The sequence below is a fragment of the Cervus elaphus genome, chromosome 19 (genome assembly GCF_910594005.1).
Source record: "Cervus elaphus chromosome 19, mCerEla1.1, whole genome shotgun sequence".
Lineage (NCBI taxonomy): Eukaryota > Metazoa > Chordata > Mammalia > Artiodactyla > Cervidae > Cervus > Cervus elaphus.
The window spans coordinates 10,483,979-10,506,657 of NC_057833.1; the positions used below are offsets into that span (position 1 = coordinate 10,483,979).

A 22,679-nucleotide genomic window follows, 5' to 3' on the forward strand; every position below is an offset into this window, starting at 1 on the left:
TGCAGCCATGAAATTAAAAGACGCTTACTCCTTGGAAGGAAAGTTATGACCAACCTAGATAGCATATTAAAAAGCAGAGACATTACTTTGCCAACAAAGGTCTGTCTAGTCAAGGCTATGGTTTTTCCAGTGGTCATGTATGGATGTGAGAGTTGGACTGTGAAGAAAGCTGAGCACTGAAAAATTGATGCTTTTGAACTATGGTGTTGGAGAAGACTCTTGAGGGTCCCTTGGACTGCAAGGAGATCCAATCAGTCCATCCTAAAGGAGATCAGTCCTGGGTGTTCATTGGAAGGACTGATGCTGAAGCTGAAACTCCAAAACTTTGGCCACCTGATGAGAAGAGTTGACTCATTGGAAAAGACCCTGATGCTGGGAAGGATTGGGGGCAAGAGGAGAAGGGGACAACAGGAGATGAGATGGCTGGATGGCATCACCGACTCGATGGGCATGAGTTTGAGTAAACTCCGGGAGGTGGTGATGAACAGGAAGGCCTGGCGTGCTGCGATTCATGGGGTCGCAAAGAGTCAGACACAACTGAACTACTGAACTGAACTGAACTGAACTGATTATGTTATCACCAGTGTCAAAGTAATTATACTAATCCAACAAATAATTGCATTAAACATCTAAGCTTTGGGCAGGAAAAGAAAAAAAAAGACTACATAACTTTGAAAAATATATGTAATGCTATTTCTTTGGCTTTCCACAGAAATTGTTCGCGCCATGACACATGTGATAAACCAAGGAATGGCCATGTACTGGGGAACTTCTCGCTGGAGTGCCATGGAGATCATGGTAATTCCATTTCCATTTTTAAATGACCACTGAGTACCTATTTTTATTTGTCAGATATCATGTATAAGTTGTAAGACCTTTTGCAAACTTTCTTCACAATCACAATGGCACTAGAATTCTATGATCAATTTCATCATTGTAGAGATGGATATGGGGGCAGGGGTGGATCTTATCAGCTCAGAATACAACATGGTGGGTGTAGGTCTCTAACGGTAATCATGTTTTAGCATGTTCCTTGCTAGTAGTTTGGTAGTAAGAGAGTAAATTTCTCAGCTAATGAGACATATGACAGAATATTCCAGGTTTTTCTTTCTGACGTATTAAATAATGGTACTGTTCATAACATGTTAATTATAGGTCATTTTTATATTATATATTAGTTAAGTTTTATTTCTTTAGGAACCTAAAAATAGTCAGACTGTTTTCTATGTAATAGTTCATAATTCACACTTTGACTAATTTCCCCTGGACTTTACTCATTCCAAAACCTCCAAAAAGATAATGGATTTCCTGAATTGGTGTTTCTTAGTGAAATTGATGGTCATAATTTTGCTTATTATTTGACAATCTAGATTTTTCTTGGTTTGTATTGATTTCACTAAAAGAATTTTTTTCATGCATACAGACTTGTTTCTCATCAGAAGTAAATTCAGTTGCAATTTTATTTCACCTTAGGAAGCCTACTCAGTAGCAAGACAATTCAATATGATCCCACCAGTCTGTGAACAAGCTGAATACCATCTTTTCCAGAGAGAGAAAGTAGAGGTTCAGCTACCAGAGCTCTACCATAAAATAGGTAATCTTCACAATCAAATTGACTCATTGTCTTTAATAAGAGGATCAGGGATTCAGAAAAAAAAATGTGCAACTGAAATGCTTTCCTAAACGTTCCTAATTAACGTGGGGATTGTTAGCACTATGCATTCCAGAAACTAGAAGAAATCAAAAGGACCTGTATGCAGTCTCTGGAGTATCCACTCATGAAAGCCAAGGAGAGCTGGCAGACAAGCTGTTCTCAGTAGGTGTTCAAAAAAATGCATGTAGAATGAAAGGAAGAAATAATGAATAAACCTGTTTTTCATAGGGTAGTTGCTCTAGACAAGAATGCATCTCTGAGTGGGTTTCCCCAAAATTATGGATTTATATATCTGTATCTCCTACGCTGCCTGGAACTGAGTCAGAGGGGGGAATTCAAGAACGGCAGACAAGCCAGGAACACATGTTTGTGTAGGGTACACGTGATGCCAAAGGGAGGGGAAAAATATACATACAACATGTACATAAGAATTTTGGATATCAGAAAAACATCAGCCACATTTTCAGGCCTATTTATCAAAACAGGTTCCAGAGATAACTTCTTCATAAGAAATGGGGGTTTACGTGAGTGGGGAAAATGCTGGGTAAGAAAAAAAGGATAAGAAAAGTTCGACAGCAGTAACAGCGGTTGTTATGGCTACCACTGTGTGTTCATTGTGTGTTCTCTGAGGCACTGAGAGAACAAGCGAAGCACTGAATTTCTGTGCAAGCAAAAGTGCCTATCTCTGAGTGTAAAAAGAAATGTAAATTTGGGGCATCAGAAAACTATGGAGAAGCTGCCTTTTCAGGCTTGATTATATGCCCTGCTCCCCATCACCAACAATGCACAGTTGGTGGGTCTATATTAATAAAAATGAAGCACACAGTTTGCAAATGCCTAAACTTTAATGGAAAGATTTATGCCGATATTAACTCATATACCTGGCCAGCTTTTCCCCATAACTAACCAGCTCCTCTCTGAACACCCATTCACTTTTGATCCCAGTTTGCAGAAGTAACTTTTTAAGGTTTTTTTTCTTCTATAGGAGTTGGAGCAATGACATGGTCTCCACTGGCTTGTGGCATCATCTCAGGAAAATATGGAAACGGGGTGCCTGAAAGTTCTAGGGCTTCGCTGAAGGTATTTTCCTCCACCTCTAGGAAAGAGTCTGGGCATGGGAACGGGGGAGAAAAGGAAACGGAACAGAAGAGCCCAGCAGCAGCCTGCGGCTTCCTGGCTCAGGCCGAGTGTGGCCTCAGCCTGGCAGGCGTCCCCTGGCATTCCCCCAGCCCTCTAGAGGTCCCTGCTTCGGGTCAGGCATCAGTGCAGAAAGCTTCCCTCCTCTGTGGACCAGGAGAGATGCCCAGTGACCTGGTTGGATTCATAGGACTCAATTTCCTACACTTATTTATTCTTATATTAAAGAAGGCATTTCATTCCTCCTTTGACACAGAGGGAAATGTAAAATCCATCTTCTATATAAGAGGATCTAATTTTACTTTTCTTAACAAAATTTCAGCCATAGAGGTTTAATCCATATGGGGCAAACCGGTTGTACTTGAGTAGGTTTGAGGTCGGTTGACACTTCTTAATATGTGAAGGTGGGGGTTAAGAAGGGAAGGTTTGGGGCAGATACAGAGCCAGACATCCGTCACTGAGGCTCAGGGCTGGCGTTCGCAGAAATCAACTCCGGCTGCTGAGTCTTGCCGCTTAAATTCTTCTCTGAAGAGTAAAGATATTCAAGATCACTGACATAAAATTAACCTCCATTCAGAACATCTTGATGATTAATTTATTGGAGAGTACTCCAAACATCTCTCCTTGTTAATAACAACATGTCTGTTTTTAAAAACTTGAGAGAATGTGTAATAACATTAGAATCACAAATTACTCTGTAATGTCAAGGGAGAGAGAATATTGGCATTTTTAAAATTCACACTTGCCAAACGCCCCCAAAAGGAAGCGGAAGTCTGACACAGCCTCTTGCTTCCATCAACACAAAGTCAGCACAAGGACAACTCAAGTTAAGCCTGAACCAAGAACCCTTTAATCAGTGTGGCTGCAACCACTGTATGCTTCCCCAACCAGGACCTTCTCCAGGCTCTAGGTCTGTCACTTTTCTTTCTGCTCTAACAGTTGACCTATTAGTGTGTTTGTTCTCTAAGATAATATATATATTTCCTAAAACATGGTGACATGGTCCTGCTTCTAGTTTTGTATTATTACACTAATTATCCTAGAATATTAAATATGGTCTTGTGTCTGAAAAAGTCAAAGGTTTTGAATAAGTTAGCAAAGAAAAACTAAAAGCACTTTAGGAAAGAAGGGATAAAAGGAGGACGGCAAGAAAAGCATTGAAAAATTGTGATTTTAGCTGAGCACCTACTGCGTGCCAAGCACTGGGGTAAGTGTTTCTTTGTTTTTATCTCCTTTTATCCTCACAAAGATAAATGGATACAGGCGGCTTTTAGTCAGTTGTAGCTAAGGATGTAAGTCTCTTACATTCTTTCAGAGACTTTCTGAAAAACTTCCATATACATGGGGTGTTTGTTCTTAGACTATCCTTATAAGAGGGTAAACCTTTTCCAGATGCAGATACTGAGAACAAAGATATTAGATAACAATCCAAGGGCATAAACTCATAATAAAGTTAGTAGTAGAACCCAGGTCTCCTGGCTCTCAATTCCTCTCCCTAAAGGCATTTTTGTTTCCCTTCAAATTAATGTTTTTAAATGAGGAAGAAGGAGCAGCACTGTATTTGGAGTTTATGATTGACTGATCTCCATCACTGTTTGAGAAAAGCTTACAAATAGCTGAAAAACTGCTTAAAATGCACTAACTAAAGGGGAGGGAAGGAGATGCAGAATATTTGAAGGTAGTTAAGCCCAAAAGCAACTCAAAAAATATTTCTTGTTGTTGACTTTTCAGCATTTATTGAAGCATCCTTAACAATAAGCATTAAAGAGTCTCCAAAGGTAAAAGGAAGCCGGTCACAGAGCATACTTCTTAATTTATCAGCCTAAGTGCTTTCTTGACTAATATATGTGCACTTAGAAAAGCCACTTGAGTAACTAAAGCAAAAATTAATGCCACTAATAATAAAATTTTATATATATGTGTGTGTGTATATATATATGTATATATATATATATATATATATCAACCTTAAGAGTGAGCGAGAATTCTAATAGTAAAAACATTTTTTAAAAAAATGAAGAGCTAGGCAAATAGATAAATAAGATGGCAACTTTCACCTTCCCCCAAAATAGAGTGGTTGGTATTTCACACTGGCTATTTTAAGTTACACCAATAAAATAAAGATGCTAATATTTTATTTCTATTGTAAACACTGAACTGTTAGGATAAATTAACTGAGTATTAAAAAAATACCTATCTTTTAGAAAATAATACTACCCATGTGGCTTTCTGGGAGGCCGCATGTGGCCCACCCCTGTGACAAAGACTTCTGAATCCGTGTCATCAGCACTGACTTCACTGCTGAGCTAAACGCCACTACATCTTCGTGACTATTAGACACCGCCACATGGATATCCTGCGGGCATCTGACATGCCTGATGGAATCTATCCACACTCCCCAAACCTGCCCAGAATCCTCAGTTAACAGTGCCTCCACCCGCGCCTTGGTCATCCCCGTCTGAAGCCAAGGCATCATCCCAGTCTGCCTCTCCTCCTCCCTCCGTCTTATCCAGCAGGACACCAGCTCCTCCAGTCACATCCTGACCCTCAGAGGTCCTTCCCTTCCACCGCCCTTGTTTAGATCGTCATCATTTCTTTCCTGGTTTGCCACAGTAACCTCCTGTCCAGACTCTCTGATTCACCCCTCTTTTCCAACTACCCACCCATTATCTACTATCCATATTAATTATGTGACCAAATATCTTTCTAAAAGATTAATCTGACTATGTCATAACCCTGCCCTATATCCTTAATGACTTCCCAATATTGATTATATGACAAAACCTAAAAACCCACAGAAAAGTGTTCAAGGAAATACTCTTGGGGTGTTAATTGAGCCCAATTTCCCATTCTTGTCTCTCCCCAAATCATATTAGTTCATTTTTTCATCCAAAAGCACTGTACTTGTTTTTGCCTCCCAGAAATGCCCTTCTTTTTATCTGGCTGTGGAAAGCCATCTCTAAAGACAAAGCTTGGTTGTCTTCACTCTGTGAAGCCTGTCCTTACTTTGCAAAACTTCAGTTATTGGTAACTTCCTCTAACATTCCACAAGCACTTCTTACAGAGTCTCAGAATCCTCTAACAAAATGCAATTCAACTTAATTTAATCAAAGAAGGGAGCACATAGACAGACACTCCCTGGGAAAGATGGAGTGGAATGGCCTCTGGGGTGACTCTATCCATAGATTTGCCCATTGTCAGGCCTCTCCATCTCCTCTGTTTCTCTCCACACGTGTCATTTTCTGCTACTACACACGGGTCTTCTTCATGAGCCCAGGAAGAAGAACGCTAGTGACTGCCAGGCTTACATCCTTAAAGGCATATAACCTGAGAGAAAAGAGAATTTTCTTTAACAGCTTCGAAACAGAGAGAACTGGCCAAGCTTGGGTCACGTGCCAACGTAGCAGAGCAATGGCGGGGCCCAGAGGACAAGGCGCTGGGCCTTGTTCACGTCTGGCACCGACGGTGGGCTATTTCCCACCATAAAGAGGCAGTGCAAACATAGCTTCCGGGGAAATCATTCAGGGGGCACCCCGACTACAAAACACTTCTCAAGCTACCAGACAATGACTCATGAAAACCTTTAGGATAGAAACTGAAACTTACTCACACAACTGACCACAGAGCCGGGCACATGATAGGTACTCAACAATTGTTTCTTGAATGAATACAATAAGCCACAACCAAGGATCAGCAATGTCTGATCAAGAGACCAGGTGAAGTGAAGTGAAAGTCGCTCAGTCGTGTCCAACTCTTTGCAACCCCATGGACTGTATAGTCCATGGAATTCTCCAGGCCAGAATACTGGAGTGGGTAGCCTTTCCCTTCTCCAGGGGATCTTCCCAACCCAGGGATCAAACCCAGGTCTCCGGCATTGCAGGAGGATTCTTTACCAGCTGAGTCATAAGGGAAGCCCAAGAATACTGGAGTGGGTAGCCTATCCCTTCTCCAGGGGATCTTCCCGACCCAGGAATGGAACCGGGGTCTCCTGCATTGCAGGCGGATTCTTTACCAACTGAACTATCAGAGACCAGGTGAGCAGCTTTTAAATAAAAAGTTTAAATATAAATGAAAAGTGCAATAAGATTTATGAACAGATCTTCCCTATTATTAGGAAAATACATTATAGAAAAAAACAGAAAAAATATATACCTTTTTGTCAAAGGGAAAGAGGAAACATGCAAACATAGGTGGAGCAAAGGAATGGGGAGGGGGACGGTCCAAGAACTCCAGGTGTTCACATTAAGAAACTAAGGATATTTTCACATTATGGTACAATTTCAGAAGGAAAACTTTAGCACCAGCATTTTACCTAGAGATTTTCACTTCAATAATGAAGACTTTGCTGCTCTTTTGAGCCAAAGACTTCAATTGTTTAGCTAGAAATAGTCAGTGATCGTGAATGCTAAATTAGGCCCCGTAATGAAATGTGACTGATTCTGTCCATGGCTATACAGCTGCTGCCCAAGTTCCAGGCTGGGAACAGACAGCCAACCAGGGTGTGTGGGGCATATCGCACAGACGATTCCCATCCTGTTACGGTTACCTGTAAACTGGCAGTCACAGAGGTAATGGCCACAGCATTAGAAGATGGCAAAGAAACAGGCTTTAGGGAATTTTAAAGAATTTTGTGACTTATGTATAAAAGTAATAGCTCACTAATCTATTGAGAAGAAAGCTCATTCAGTTGTCCCTTTGGCAAATATTTACTGAGTGTCTAGTCAGGGCTGAGCCCTGTGCTGAGGACTGAGGAGACAGTGATGAATGGGACAGTCTCAACCCTGAGGAGTAACTCAGGGACTTGTTGGAGACAGACATGAGAAGGGGTGAATTATGAAACTATGTGGAATCCACAGGCGCTGTGGATACACATAGGGCTGCCAGTCGCGTCATACTGCATTAAGGAGGAAGTGTCTGCGTTCAATCTGAAAAATTGAAGACAGCTATCTTTACTGTGTGGAATCCTGGTTTCTCAGATCCCTTCCTCATCACCATGTTGGCTGAGCCCCTCCTCTCTGTCAACCACTGGGTCAAGACTGGAGATGCTGACACGAACAAGAAGCCATCCCTGCCTTCCACTTAGAAAGAACAATCTGCATGTAATCAAATCACTGCAGGAATAGGATTAAGCAATATAATAGGAGTGAAAGACAAAATTTCATCTTTTGATTCATGGAGGCCACAAGTTGGGATTATTATTGCATGCAACCACACCTACGGTCAATCTTCTTACCAAAAACACTGGTTCACTTCCATATTTAATTGAAATTTTAGTTAAGCCTCATCCCCTCCCTATGCAAACATTTTCCCACTTGTAAAACCGTTAAAGCTATTTATTTCCAAAACACATTTGTTTCCTTCGGTATGAGGAAAGCAGTATAAATACTATGCATCTACTTTTATAAAACCGTAACCTGATTGTGTTTCCCAGTGATTAGAGAGAGATTTATGTTGAGGGTAGAGAGAAAAGTACTCAATAAATGAATGTTTGGTATTTGTTAGTTTCAGAAATCTTCCTCTCAGAGCTTCCACGGTGGCTCAGTGGTAAAGAATCTGCCCGCCACTGCAGGAGACACAGGTTTGATCCCTGGTCCAGGAAGATCCCACATGCCACATGGCAACTAAGCCCATGGGCCACAACTACTGAACCTGTGCCCCAGAGCCCAGGAGCTGAAATTACTGAGTCCACATGCCACAACCACTGAAGTCCCACATCCTAGAGCCCGTGCTCCATGATAAGAGAAGGCACCACAGTGAGACGCCTGCACAGAGCAACAAAAATCCAGCACAGCCAAAAATTTTTTAAAAAATTAAATTAAATTTAAAAAGAAATCTTCCTCTCAGTATGGTATGCGTGTGTAATGCAAACATTACATGCACTCATGCACACACACTCAACACACATATCCAACTTGTAACTCACTCCTAAGAATAAAAATGCGTTGCAGATAATAAGATTTCAAAAACTGGAATTTCATAAGATTGATAAGTCAGTCAATTATTCTTTATGTGTGTGGTATATACTGAAACCTGAGGAGCTCTCCTAGTAGTAAAAAGCAATAGCTCAAGAGGCTTTTGGCTATTGGTTTTCAAGCTTTTTTTTTTTTTTCATTTGAATAAGAGATACTGGTCCCTTGAAAGATGTTATGAGATTGAAATGAGGATGGGTGATATTTTCCCCCTTGCGGACAGTAGAAGTAAGTTCAGGGACTTTCTGATGTACCCAGCAAGCTGCCGGGGAAGCGTTGCTTGCTCTTAACTGTCCACCTCATCACTGCTGGCACCAGACATCATCTCCAGAGAGATGCCCCAGGCTGTGCTTCCTCCTGGAAGAAGCTGAGGTCTCTGGAGCTGAGACTGGGAAAACTCTTGACCACTTTGCTAAGTAAACTTCACGTAAGGAGCCAGACCATAAGCCCCTGAGGTCTAGGAAGAGAACAAAACTGGGTCTGCTTATTCTTTCTTCTTTTCATATCTGCAAAATCATTCCAGAAACCATAACAAAACAGTGCAGTTGCCTTTTTCTTTGGAAATACTGTCTTGCAATGATGAAAAAAATACTTGAAAGCCAGCAGTCTACTGAAATCACGTGGGTGGAGATTTGGTGATGACTGCCTAGCTTTCTGCTGCCTTTGAGACGAAACGGTCTGTGACGGCAACTATGTCACAACACACACAATGGAGGAAGTCCACTTGGCCACACTGGGGATGGTTCTTATTATTGTCACTGAAACAGACCAACATTCTTACAGATATTCTTTTCCTTTGGGTGCTGCTGTCCAGTGCTAGTTTTGTACATAAGAGTCTGTTGCTCCTTGTTTCATAGTAAGAGCAGAACCTTCTGGAAAATAGGGCATTGAGAAGTTCTAAAAGATTTCTTTCCTTATATTTAGGAAATTAGGCACACTTTATAGGCTGCATCAGAGTCAGCCTCCTCTTATAGGTTTTAAAGATTAGTTTCCCATTTACCTGTATAAGCATCCTTGCTTTTTTAAGTTTCAAACATTATACAAAAATGTAATACACATTTGGGAAAGTCTTTACCCACTTTATCCACTTTGAAAATGTACTGGTACCTATGTGTTATACCATTCACATCTGCTTCTAGAAAGGAGTGGAGAAAGCTAACGATAAAACCGCATTAAAAGAATACAGAAGAGACTAGGAGTAAATTGAAGGCAAGAGGGAGAAGGGCAGCTACAGCAAGAATGTAACATAATGACTTCCTTTAAGCAGAAAGCTTGGCACCCAATTTTCTGCACAAAAAAAGAAACATAATAGACCTTGGTGAGATGTAAATACCTTCCTCCCCCCACCTACATTCTAAGGGCTATCACAATAAGAACCATCTTTTCCAGATGGGATATAATTGATTATATGTCAGGATTTTAACAACTTTTGTACATGTCGATGGATTTGAATGGTGAGCTTTAGACAAAATCAATCTGTCTTGAACCAATAAATAAGGAGTGAGACCACGGGGAACATTTCTTTGCATGAAGACATAGGCGTCCTTGTTTCCATCAAACAGAAAGGTCAGAGCCAAGGAGACTCAGGAATTCACCACAAGGCTCTTACATTTAATAGAGTTGACAGTCTTTGCATCAAACCCTTACCAGACATTAACACTGAAATGTTCTTCTTATCTCTAGTGCTACCAGTGGTTGAAGGAAAGAATTGTGAGTGAAGAAGGGAGAAAACAGCAGAACAAGCTGAAAGACCTCTCCCCGATCGCAGAGCGTCTGGGATGCACGCTGCCTCAGCTGGCCGTGGGTGAGTCACCGCGGAGGGAGGCCCTGCTGGGTCACAGAGAATGAGAGCATTCTCTATTATTGATTCACATCTCTCACATGATAAAATACCTAGTGTAGGGGCAGACACTGAATCAAACACTTCCGGTTAATCCTATCGAAAATGAGGCTTTGTAGCGTTCCTCAGAGTGTTCCACGTGCTGAAACACTGTGCTCACTTCCTCTCCTTTCCCTTATAAGACAGTTTAAACAAGAACATGTCAGTGAAAACGCCCACATCCTCACAGTGTCAAGGGTGAGTGTCCCTGAGCTATGTGGTGACATCCACTGCTTCTGGCTCAATTTTCCTTCCCTGTTGAAGCTAAGGCAGGGTTGGTGAGAGGCTGAGGTGCAGGGCTGTGACTGAGGTCAAGCCACTGCCACATGGAAAGCCTGTCTTAGGGGAGCAGCGTCTCAAAACTTCTGGGGGCCATGAAAATGATTGGGGTCAATGAAAGGTCACGGTTACTGGTGACGATTGAAAACCATGTTGCCTCAGAACAGTCCCAGAGAAATGCAATGTGCCTCATTTGTTTAACTTTTTAAATTTCCTGGAGCCATGTTAAAAAAGTAAAAGAGAAATAGATGAAATTAATTTTTAGGACCACACTTAATCTAATATGGCCAAAATAATGTCATTTTAACATGTAGTAAATATAAAAAGCTTATTATATTTTTATATAATGCTTATTAAATTTCTATGTAATAATGTTTCACACACTTTCCTGCAAAATCCAGAGTGCATTTTGCACCTATAGCACATGTCAGTTTAGGCTAAATACATTTCCGGTGTTCAACAGCCACGAGTGGTGAGAGACTGGGGATTAAACAGAAAAGTTAGGTTTTCAGTTCCCTTGCTGAGGAGTATCTGCCAGGCTCTGTGATAAGCTCTTTATGCTTATCATCTTGTCTCTGTAATTGTCAGAACAATCCCACAAAGTATATATTGGTCCTAGACCTAGTCCTCCATCACAGACATTAATGGTTCCCCTACTGTCATCCCCACTTTACAAATGAAGAAGAGGCTGAAAAGAATTCATGTGGTAGCTGTGAGAAGAGAATAAAATAAAAAAGAAATAGCAGGAATTGGGATAAATCAGATACAGTGAACCAATGAGATAAAAAGCTCAAGATAAGTTTTGTGCAAGTAAAATAACAGAATATTTGTTAAATGCTTGACCCTTCTGATGTTAGAAGGCAGGAAGATCGTAGTTGGCAGTAAATAGTCACAGAGAGATGGAAATGGAAGGAGGTTTTGGGGGGGTGGGAATACCATTTACCTAAGTATATGTATGACTATTGCTTTAACCCTCTCTTCTAAAAAGCAAAGATTATATTTAATGTGATTAGTTAGCATCCCTCGAGCTTTAATGACTGCAGTAAAGGGTATTAGCTGTTGACCATCAGCAAGTTATTTAACTTGCTATCAGTTTTATCATCTGCAAAATGGGTATAATAGTGTGTATCTTGCAAATGTGTTGAGTAAAAGGAAATTATGTATGTAAAGCAGAGTAGGCTCAGTAAGTAACTAGTGAAGATGAGAATGAAGATGACGATGGTTTTGCAAAGAATCAGACACCCTGTGCCGAAACTCTCTCCACTCTTAGCCGTCATATGTGGCCAGAGGTATAGGCACAAAGAAAAACACCTGTTCTTAAACCATAGCCGTAAAGATGGTTGTTAAGTGGTAACATGAAAGTGAGTATTGAATATCGCTCCGAAAGAGACAGAGGAATACTGTCTTTCTAAAGAGAAAATCATTACAACATTTAGACTTTCACTAAATGTCAGACGTACATGACTCTTTACAGAGTCCGAGTTTAAGTTAAAGCATACTTTTTTTCCCTTTTCCTCCCTCTGTGTCCCCAGGTGTCTTTCTTGCCTGTCATTTTTTTTCTTTTCTTTGTAAACAAGTAGTTTTGTTTTTAACCACAGAACTCTCAAACCGAGAAAGAAATTATTTCCAGGCATATTACTTTTGATCTAGAAGAAGTGTGGGGGGAGGGGAGATCTTCTGGCAGAAAACAGGCTACTTGAGCCCAACTGTGGGCTGGTTCCCACGTCTCACATCTGCGCAGGAGCCTGCATGCACACCTCGTTCATAAAGAGGCGCTCTGGATGCGCCTGTGGGTGACACCCGGTTAGATGCTGATTATCTGGTGTTGGCCAGCCCTGCCCAGTGAGTTCTGCGCCCGGCCGCCCACGGGGGAATCAGCTGTTGCTGACATCAAGTAGTTCATGGGCAATAATTTTCCCAGTGCCCTGCTTTGCCCTCAGAACTTCCACAAGTGCCAAAAAAGAGTTCTAAGTGCAAAGCAGGAAATAAAGCAGCCAAAAAAAAAAAAAAACCCTTGGGATCACTTGGCTTGTTGCCTTCATTGGGAATTTTTTTGCCCATGTGGAAGGATTTAGTGATTGCCTTAAAAGGTCTGAGCACGGTAACAGCTTAACAGCATCAGTTGGTAGTACAGCCTGAGCAAAGGGGGGAGGAGAGGTCTTAAGGGATGCCCATCAATTATTCACGATCAGTGATTCACGCCCCCATTGACTCAACCAACATCTAATAAGCAGCTACTGTGTGCAGGTGCTGGGCTGGGTGCTGAGCATCCAACTGCAAATAACACACATCTCACACTCTGGTAGACAAGTCAAGAAGTTAATGGATAATTTTAGTACAGTGTGATGATAAAATGTGTAAGTTAGTCACTCAGTCATGTCTGACTCTCTGTGACCCCATGGACTGTGTAGCCCGCCAGTCTCCTCTGTCCATGGAATTCTTCAGGGAAGAATACTGGAGTGGGTTGCTATTCTCTTCTCCAGGGGATCTTCCCAACCCAGGGATCGAACCTGTGTCTCTTGCATTGCAGGCGTATTCTTTACCATCTGAGCTACCTGGGAAGCCCAATTGAGAAGGGCATGGTGGAGGTGGGAGGAGGGAAGTAGCATGTAGGAGTGCCCAACCCAGCCTGGGACTCAGGGAAGGCCTTGGGAGAAGGCTGTGCCCATGAGGAATTCCAAATGATGAGTAGATATTAATAAGGCAAAGGCACATTCCAGACCAAGGGGACTGCTTGAGCCAAGGGCTGGAGGAGGAGAAACAGAGCATGATATGTGGGGGTGGAGAGGATTCACGAATACTGCTGCTGACACCCAAATGTCAGGGTAGGGAGTGAGGAGACAGGAAGCTGGACCAGGGATCGAACCCATGTCCCCTGTGTTGGCAGGCGGATTCTTAACCTCTGGACCACCAGGCGAGTCCAGAGGCTTATTTTAGAATGAGAGAAATTTGATTATGTTTTCTTGATAAAGAGGAGAACAGTAAGAAATCAAAAATCTAGGAGAACAAGAGAAGAGAATAATGAATCTAATCAAGTCCAAGAAAAGGCAAAAGGAGTGGGATCAGCACAGAGTTTGGCTTTGAACAGACATGACCCCATAGCCTCTGAAACTGAAGGATGTGTATGTGTGTGTGTGTGTGTGTGTGTGTGTGTGTGTGTGTGTGGACTTGGGTCGGTAGGCGAGTGGGGAATTAAGGGATATCCTACCGGAGGCATTCAAGTTTCTGCACTAAGGAGAAGGCCAGGTGATCTGCTGAAGGCGACAGGGCCAAGATTGAATAGGGGTTTAAGGGCAGAGACTGCTACAGGTAAAGGCAGAGTGAGGGGTTAGAGGGTTAGCAAGAGAGATGATCTCCATGAATCTCATGTCAGGAAGACAGGGAGTCCAGACAGGGCTGACAGGTCAGTGGAAAGAAAGGATCCAGATCAGATACCCAGAGTCTACAAGGACTCCACATAACAGATGAGGGGAAAGTGACAGCGTGAATGGGGTGGAAAGACAGACGGAAACAGGAAGCCGCATGACCATCCATGAGCTGCGTCCGGTGTCTTCAGGAACAAGGCTGTGTTTCTGGACTGGATGCCCCACTTGTGGGGCAGAGGAGGCCTGAGGCCACAGGTCACATGCACGGATTCTACCAAGTCCTCCATACAACAGGGGGCGCTGCTGAGGCCCTTAATGCTGGAGCGCACCTCCATCCTCCCACAAAGTTAACAGGTTTTGGTTGAGACAGAGGAACCTGCAGATAGTGTTTGCAAACTCATCAACAGTCAGAAGTGCTTGGCCTTCCTGACCCGGTGCTCTCTCTTCCCAGCATGGTGCCTGAGAAACGAGGGTGTGAGTTCCGTTCTCCTGGGATCATCCACTCCTGAGCAGCTCATTGAAAACCTCGGTGCCATTCAGGCAAGTATTGCAGCCCCCACCACCCAACTCCAGGGAGTCTCCTGGTGCCTTTGGGGATGCCCCAGGCAGTGTCCTGGCTCCCCCCGACCTTCATCGTCTCACAGCTGAGTGGCATGGCAGCTCCTGATACAGGGAAGGGGGGAGAGGAGAAATGGGGACAAAGGCAAAAGAAGCCACAGAACTTTCACAGAATGTGAATCCCGGGATGTCCTCTTCTTGTAACAGTCAGTATCCTCCAGGCTTATTTCTTGGGACGGTTTGTGTCTGTGGACAGTGTGTTCTAAGACCCAAGCACTGTTACACTTGGCAACTGGGTTCCCAGGTCTAAGCATGAAAGCCTTCCCTACAACTGGCTTGAAATGGAGCAGCTATAGGACAATATGCATAATCATGTATTCACTTTTTTCCCCTACAAATTTTTATTGTCTGTCTGCAGTATGCCAAGCCTCTCCTTTCTGCTTTCCTAGTATCCTATATTCCTCTCTCCATCTCAGCACTTCTGTATTATAATTGCCTGTCTCCCCTGAGGTCAGAGACCTGTATCTTTCTTGCTTCTCCATTGATTTTCCAGTTCCTAGGACTCCGTGGCCCCTAGTCAACTCAACTCAAGAAATGCCTATTGAATGAGTGAATATTTGCCACATCGAAGACAAATCGGCTCAGAATTCCAGGATCACCTCTCCCTAATAGCAGTTTCAGGAGCATCCACCCTACTCCCTCCCCTGCAGGGATTGCCAGGCCTCGATGGTGCCTGCAGTACCCAGGAAGCCTGTAAGGGCAGCAGGAGGGGAAGCGAGAGATGTCCTGGGAGCCCTGGAGAGGGGTGGGTTGGAGGCTGTGGTGACCATCCCGTCCCTAGTGGCCACATTTTAGTCCTGAGCCTGCACCGTGCTCCAGGGGCCGCAGGAGCGAGCCCACCACGACTCTTGCCACGGCTGTTACCTGCCCTGAGAGCCAGAGCAGTGTGGTTTTGCTCACTGGGTAACAGAACTAAGAGCTTCTCCTCTGTCCATCTTCCCGTGAAACCAGTACTTACCCCTGCTACCTCTCTCGGAAGGAAGTAGATGGAGGTGGGGACAAACTAGATTAAACTTAAAATGTTTTTCAAATTCTTTTGAAAAACAGCCCTGAATATGCTGGAGATAAAGGTGCCGACCTCCTACCCACCATCCCCTTTCTTAGGGCTGTGCAGCTGGGTAATCACCTTTGCCTCTCTGGTTCTGAGAAGCCCCCAGGCCCACAACCCTTGCTGGATTCTGGGGTTCCCTGTCTCTGCCTGGGGAATGCTCCTCTTATGCAAGTCACTCCCATCTTCTCTTTTTGTCACTTATGCTTTGGGAACAGATAAAGGCTACACAATGAGGAGGAGGAAACAGAGGAACAGTCTATACACAAAGGAACTGAAATGCAATCCAGTGATTTCAATTCCACTAATATATATTGAGCAAACTCTGAGAGATAGTGAAGGACAGGGAGTTCTGGCGTGCTGCAGTTCATGGGGTTGCAGAGTCAGACACGACGGAGCAACTGATACATACAACAATACATATTGAGTGCTTATTCTGTGTCTGGCACCATGTTAGGCAGAGAGCGTTCTGAGATAAGTACAGGTCACTGCCCTCAAGAGTTCACGGGCTGCCTGAGAAAGAGTGGATTAGGCAAGCTTGCTCTGTAGCCAGCACTGGGTATACCACAGGAAAGCAGACACACATCACCCAGCCTTCAAGGGGCTGACATTCCAGTGGAAGAGGCACATCATAGACGTGTAATTTCAAGTGAGAAGGGATAAATAAATAAATGAAGATGGTGTTTTAATAGAGACCAACTGGGAAACAAGTGAGCCCACTTTAGATAATGTCCTTGCCAAAGGCCCCTCTGGAATATGTATATTCGGAAACCTGGAAGTGGAGGACACAGCATGTGAAAAGCCCTGCAAAAAGCAGACATGGGGGAGAGCAGCGCAGAGGCGATGGGGCGTGTGTGTGTGTGTGTGTGTGTGTGTGTGCGTGCGTGCGTGTGTGTGCGTGCGCGTGCGCGCGCGGGCTCAGTCATTTCTGACTGTGACGCCTTGGACTGTGGCCCACCAGGCTCCCCTGTTCATGGGATTCTCCAGGCAAGAATACTGGAGTGGATCGTCATGCCCTCCTCCAGGGGATCTTCCTCAACCAGGGATTGAACCCGTATCGCCTGCATCTCCTGCAGTGGCAGGCGGGTTCGTTACCACTAGGCCATCTGGGAAACCTGGATGGGAAGGCACTTGGCTTTTCTCCAGGAAGCACAAGCCTGAGGCTAATATGGTCAGCATGCAGTGAGCATAAAGGGCGGTGAGCATAGGCAGGGGACAAGTCACACAAAACAGAACACTAGAGCAGTCAGAGTTTTGTACTACTCATAGGAAATCCTTTGGAGGGTTTTAAGAGAAGGGATACACTGTTATTTGAATTTTTAAAGATTGCTTTGGCTGCTGTGTGAAACACAAAATGAAGAAAGGCAAGGATGGGTTATCCAGGTGACAGGTGATGGTGGCTTGGACTAGCAAGGATTCCGTAGGTTTTGGAGAGACATGACTTGTGGATGGCTTGGCAAGAAGAGGGAGGAGCTGAGGGACTCCTATCATGCTAATGGAGTGATCACTGCCATTCCAAGGGGAGGCTAGTACTGCTTGAGATGGTACCTGTGAAAAAATAAGAGGTAACTCCTGGGTTGTGGGAGTTCTCCAGATAGCCAAAGATATATTTCAGAGGAGAACTGAGTCAGTCATCTTCCCAAAGCATTTCCTCCCTAACTCTGGCTGGTAGCAGGATGGGGCTTCCAGGCTCTCAGGGTAAGAGAAAGGGGATGTTGTCAAGCAGGGACCTGTTACCTGGAGGGCTTACTGTCCCCTCTCCCTTCCTACCCCACCTCCCGTGAGCCCAGCACCAGAGATTCCGCCCTTGGCAAGCTGTGACTGGGCCCCTCTGTACAGTGAGAGTAGATTGGGTGGCTGGGGGCTCCCAGCAGCGGTAGGAGAAATTGAATAAGAGTGCAGTGTCAGGGCTATAAGGAAGGAAGTTTGTAATGGGCAAAGGAAGGCAGCTGCTCCAAGGAATGAATGTGCCTAAGGTGAGCATAAACTGGAGGCGCATTTATCAATCAGAGCCTCAACACACGAGACTGGAGAGAAGCCGCAGCTGCAGGCAGCCGTCCGGCACAGGTCCCCATCCTCCAGCCTTAGAGCCCCTCTGAGTCCCCACCACCTACTCAGAGAAGTCCAGGCTTCTCAGCAGTCGGGCCTTCCCATCCAGGCTCATCTCCCCCGGGCCCCACCCCCTCGCTTACCTCCCCCAGGATGTCCGAATCCCCAGAACAGTGGTCCTTCACCTACAGTGTCCACCACCCCCGCCTGCCAGATCCTGCTCCATCCCCCAGGTCCAGCTCGACAGTGACCCAGTTCTGGGAGGACGTCCCTAATACCTGCCAGCCCCGCAGTGCCGCCCAGACCCTTCCTCACCTCCGAATTGCTGCAGTCACAATAACACTACGCCTGCAAAGCTGCTAGCTCGTGGGATGTTTGTGTGATCTGTAGATGAAAATGTTTTCAAATAGTTGCCAACGTTAAAAAATTGGGCAACTTCACATAAAATGCTGAATGTGTGACTTCTCTTGAATATTTACGTCTTGTGTGTGTGTATATATATATATACACACACACATATACAAACATGTATATATACACATACATACAAGCATATATATGCACATACATACATATGTATACATATATATATTTCATGTTTTATTCAAATACTTTTATGATTTCACTTTTCTAATATTTAAATCTCTTATTGGTATAATAAATGAAGAATCCTTTTCCTCCCATGGCTAACCCACTAGAATTTAGACACAAAACTCTGACAAGTCCAGTTTCTAGATTTGAGTTTCACTGCTGTGTCTCACTCTAAATGGCACAATAGTTTAGATCCTCTGAGGCTCCAGAGCTGGTGGGAAACCAGCCTCTCCTTTAGCTTCAGAGGGGAGAATGTTACAGACCAGCGAGGAAGGAGCTCTGCCATCCAGCCAGGCCCTGCGGGTTCTGAGGCGAGCGCTGAGACAAGGTCACCCTGGCCAATGACTGAAGGGTGAGGCTGAGACGCACAGTCGGTCATTGTGAATGTATTTCACCACGGTCTCCACACAGGGTCAGACTATTCCTGCAAGAAAGTCTGCCTTTGTCTCTTGTCTTGTGGTGTAATGCGTGCCCTTGGCCCACTTCGTGCAATAAACATGAGCCGTCCCTAGATGAGCTCATCCTTTCCCAGGGCTTCAGGGAGCATGACTGTGCAAATAACTTGCAAATTCTCAACTCCAGTGCTGCAAGTCACCTCTCCATGGCGTCCTACAGGCACTTTAACCTCAGCATATCCACCGCCCACCGCCCCCCCAAACTTCTCATGCTCCTAACCTCTCCTGCGGTCTCTCAACAGTTAGCTACACCAGTATGTTCCTAGACACCCAGTCTTGAGATCACCATCAGCCTCCAAAATCTCTCTCCGAGTCACTCCTTTTCTCCTCCCCGCCCACCGTCTTGCCAAGTGCTGCCACGGTAAAGAACCTGCCTGCCGGTGCAGGAGACGCAAGACACGCGGGTTCCATCTCTGGGTTGGGAAAATCCCGTTGAGTAGGAAATGGCAACCCACTCGAGTGTTCTCACCTGGGAAATCCCACGGACAGAGGAGCTTGGTAGGCTACAGTCCATGGGGTCACAGAGTCGAACATGATTGAGTATGCACACACTACAGTCGAGTTAAGGCTCTTAGTGTCTGGCTGTGATTGGAGTATTTCTAACATCTGTATCCCCTTTCAATCTCCTTCCAACTCATCCTTCAGAATACGTCCAGGTGTCTGGTGGGGTCATTCCCAGCTGAGAAGTCCTGAGAGGTTCCCCACCACCTACTGCATAAATTCCAACTCCAAAAAACGGCATTCAAGGCCTTCCACTCTTTACAACTTCCCCATTCCCATCATCTCCACACCTCTCATACTCACGCTCCACTTGTATCACCCCGTTCAGACTTCACTTCATGCTCTTCCATCAACCTGGGATGCCGGTTAACCTGTGGCTCTCCTATACCAGGGTCGGGCCCACCAGCTAGAATCGCAGTCTCTAGACCCATGCTGTCCACTACTGTAGCCTCTGGCCACATGTGGCCATTGAGTGTGTGTAAGCAGCTAATCCAAATGGAATTAAAAGTGTAAAACGTACACTGGGTCTGAAAGACTTAAAAACATGTAAAACATCTTCATTACATTCTATACTGACTACAAGTTCAAATGATACTTCAACTCTAGTGGAGTAAAATGTGTATTAATTTCACCTGCTTCTTCCGACTTGTATTACTGTGGCCACTAGAAAATCTAAAATTACATATATGGCTCTCATTTTATTTCTACTGGACAGAGCTGCTCTAGGTATTCTATATTTCTGTGACAACCAATAAATCATGAGCACCTACTAAGGGCCAAGCACCCTCAACAGACTCTAGAGCTGCAGTGTGAACAGACAAGGCCTGACCTCACGGAGCCTCCTGTCTGCTGGGAAGGCAGCATTTGGTGGTGATTTGTAAACATATCCAAATCCAGATGATGTCACTCAACATTCAGTACAAAAATCAAGTACCAAGTACTGACGACATCCTTTGTTCTTCTTGTGCTCTCAGGTTCTCCCAAAGATGACATCACACGTGGTAAACGAGATTGATAACATATTGCGCAACAAGCCCTACAGCAAAAAGGACTATAGATCGTAAGGCAGTGCATGGGCTACAAGGAGCTGCCTGGGTGAAACAGCGGTCTGTACAGGTACAGGATGGTGTTACTAGCCAGTGTTTTGAATCACTTAGCAGCCCACCGCTCAACCTCTAGTGTCCCTGGATTCTGAGGTGTCTGCTGTCGCCACCACTGTGCACCTAAAATTATGAACATACCTGAAAACTCACAAACAGGAAAATCCATATTCTATTTTCTTACCTTGGACTGGAGTCACCTACATTGCTCTGTACACCTCATGTTTAGGCAAAGTTAAGTATCTGGCAGGGAAAAGACATATTACCTTCAGGCACGGATATGTTACAAAATCCACAGATTCAGTGTGGATTGCATCAGAAAGAGGAGGCTCTGTTCACTCAGAAGTCTTGCTTGAGAGAATCAGATGAAACAGTTTTACTGTATTTTTTTTTCTATTTGCACATTCACGTTGTTTCATAAATTACTATCTGCTTTCATTACCTTTTAGCGTTGCTTGGCCTCAGAAATGGCCCTGTATAGCAGGTTCTCCAAAGTGTCTGTTAGGATTCTAACATGTTCATTTACATGGAGAGATGGTAAGAGGATGAAGACCCCCGTCTTTAACTAGAGATAGTTTGGTTAATTTATGAAAGCAAGAATTACACTAAGACAGAAGCTTTGCTTTGAATAAAATGTACCTGCAATGAAGTACTCATTTTTTTCTACATTTTACTAAAACCTGCTTTATACTTTTTGACTGCTTGTAGGCACAGCTTCTGCAAGTTTAAATATTTGAGCTTTAAAAATAAATACACACATGCTCACTTTTGTAGGTAAACCTGTAAAAACATCCAGAAAGGCAAATGTTTGCTGTTTAATTAGCACTGGGATTTTACAGCATAATGCTTGGTGTTTTTAACATGAAATTAAATCATGGGCTTTGTGAAAATGCTGTCACTACTCAACATATGCTGGGTAAAGTAACACACCCAAAGAAAAGCAAATGCTAAAGAACTTCCCGACTCCATAATCACACTATGTGCATTAAATTATATGCATGAAACCTCTTTGCATGAATTAATAGGGCCTAGCCTTGTGGCACTCAGCTGAGGTATCCAGCCCTGCCACTATTGGCTACCTACCCTCATGAATATACCGCTAGACAAAACCTGAGTATACTGTGTGTATACCTGTAAGGAGTGAGAAAACTTTTTTCCAGTTTGAAGGTGTATGTCAAGGGGGGAGGTCCTATATCTCTATTTGGACACCTGAGCATGTACAAAATTCTAATTTAATTTACTGGCCAACAGGTCCACCCAAGTAGAAATCACTGAGACTTACAGAAGAAGTATACTATCAGCTTAAAATGCTATTTTCTGGCATTATTTCCAGATATGTATTTCATGGTTTTCTAAATCTTAAAATGTTAGTATGAAATACCAACAAATTTTCTTTTTGATTACTATTACCTGTATTCTAATAGGGAAATAGTTTGGGGTTTTCTGTCCAAAAGTATCAGATTAATAATGGAAATGGGTCATTTTTCAGTTGTTCATTGTGTGTTCAATCAATCCAGTGAACTACTGTATGCATAAATGAGCTGAAGTCATTTAATTGGAATTGCAATTTATTTGCTTTGAGTAATAAAAGCATACATGCATTTAATCTCACAATTAGTTTTTATCTGGTCTATCACTAGAAGGCTATATATATATATATTATCTTTACAAAATAGGCAGTAAGAATCTAAATAAAAATAATGCTGGCAGGTAAGCCTCAATGAATGATACCTAACAGAAACAGCTTTACAAAAAGATTTAAATTGTAACCCAAACTTTTCTTAATGGATAAAGTGATTAGCTACTAAAGATATTTCTGTTTGGATTTTAGAAATATTCGGTACTAAGGTTAAACGTTCTCAAACTCATTTAAAAGAACCTGTAGGGACTTTGCTAGTGGTCCAGTGGTTAAGAATCTGCCTGCCAATGCAGTGAACATGGGTTCAATCCCCGGTCCAGGAACTAAGATCCCCCATGATGCAGAGCAGCTAAGCCCATGCACCATGGCTGAGGCCTCGCACTCCAGAGCCCATG

At 43.7% G+C, this 22,679-nt stretch overlaps 1 protein-coding gene and 1 long non-coding RNA gene across 4 annotated transcripts in view; one reads left to right on the plus strand and one right to left on the minus strand.

Annotated features, from left to right (window-relative positions):
* The window catches only part of KCNAB1 (potassium voltage-gated channel subfamily A regulatory beta subunit 1), a 443,265-nt gene extending 421,616 nt beyond the window's left edge, over positions 1-21,649 (plus strand). For all 3 annotated transcript variants that reach the window (XM_043875447.1, XM_043875448.1, XM_043875450.1), the window contains exons 9-14: positions 713-798; positions 1,474-1,594; positions 2,640-2,734; positions 10,444-10,564; positions 14,735-14,823; positions 20,520-21,649. In XM_043875447.1, the coding sequence (XP_043731382.1) occupies positions 713-798; positions 1,474-1,594; positions 2,640-2,734; positions 10,444-10,564; positions 14,735-14,823; positions 20,520-20,609 (602 nt within the window). In that variant the 3' untranslated portion in view covers positions 20,610-21,649. The remainder of the gene's footprint in view (positions 1-712; positions 799-1,473; positions 1,595-2,639; positions 2,735-10,443; positions 10,565-14,734; positions 14,824-20,519) is intronic.
* On the minus strand, positions 15,214-20,525 carry LOC122676116. The gene is made up of 2 exons (XR_006335431.1): positions 18,314-20,525; positions 15,214-17,497 (listed from the first exon to the last, which is right to left on the minus strand). It is a non-coding gene; the product is annotated as an uncharacterized LOC122676116 (long non-coding RNA).
* Positions 21,650-22,679: the final 1,030 nt, after the last annotated feature.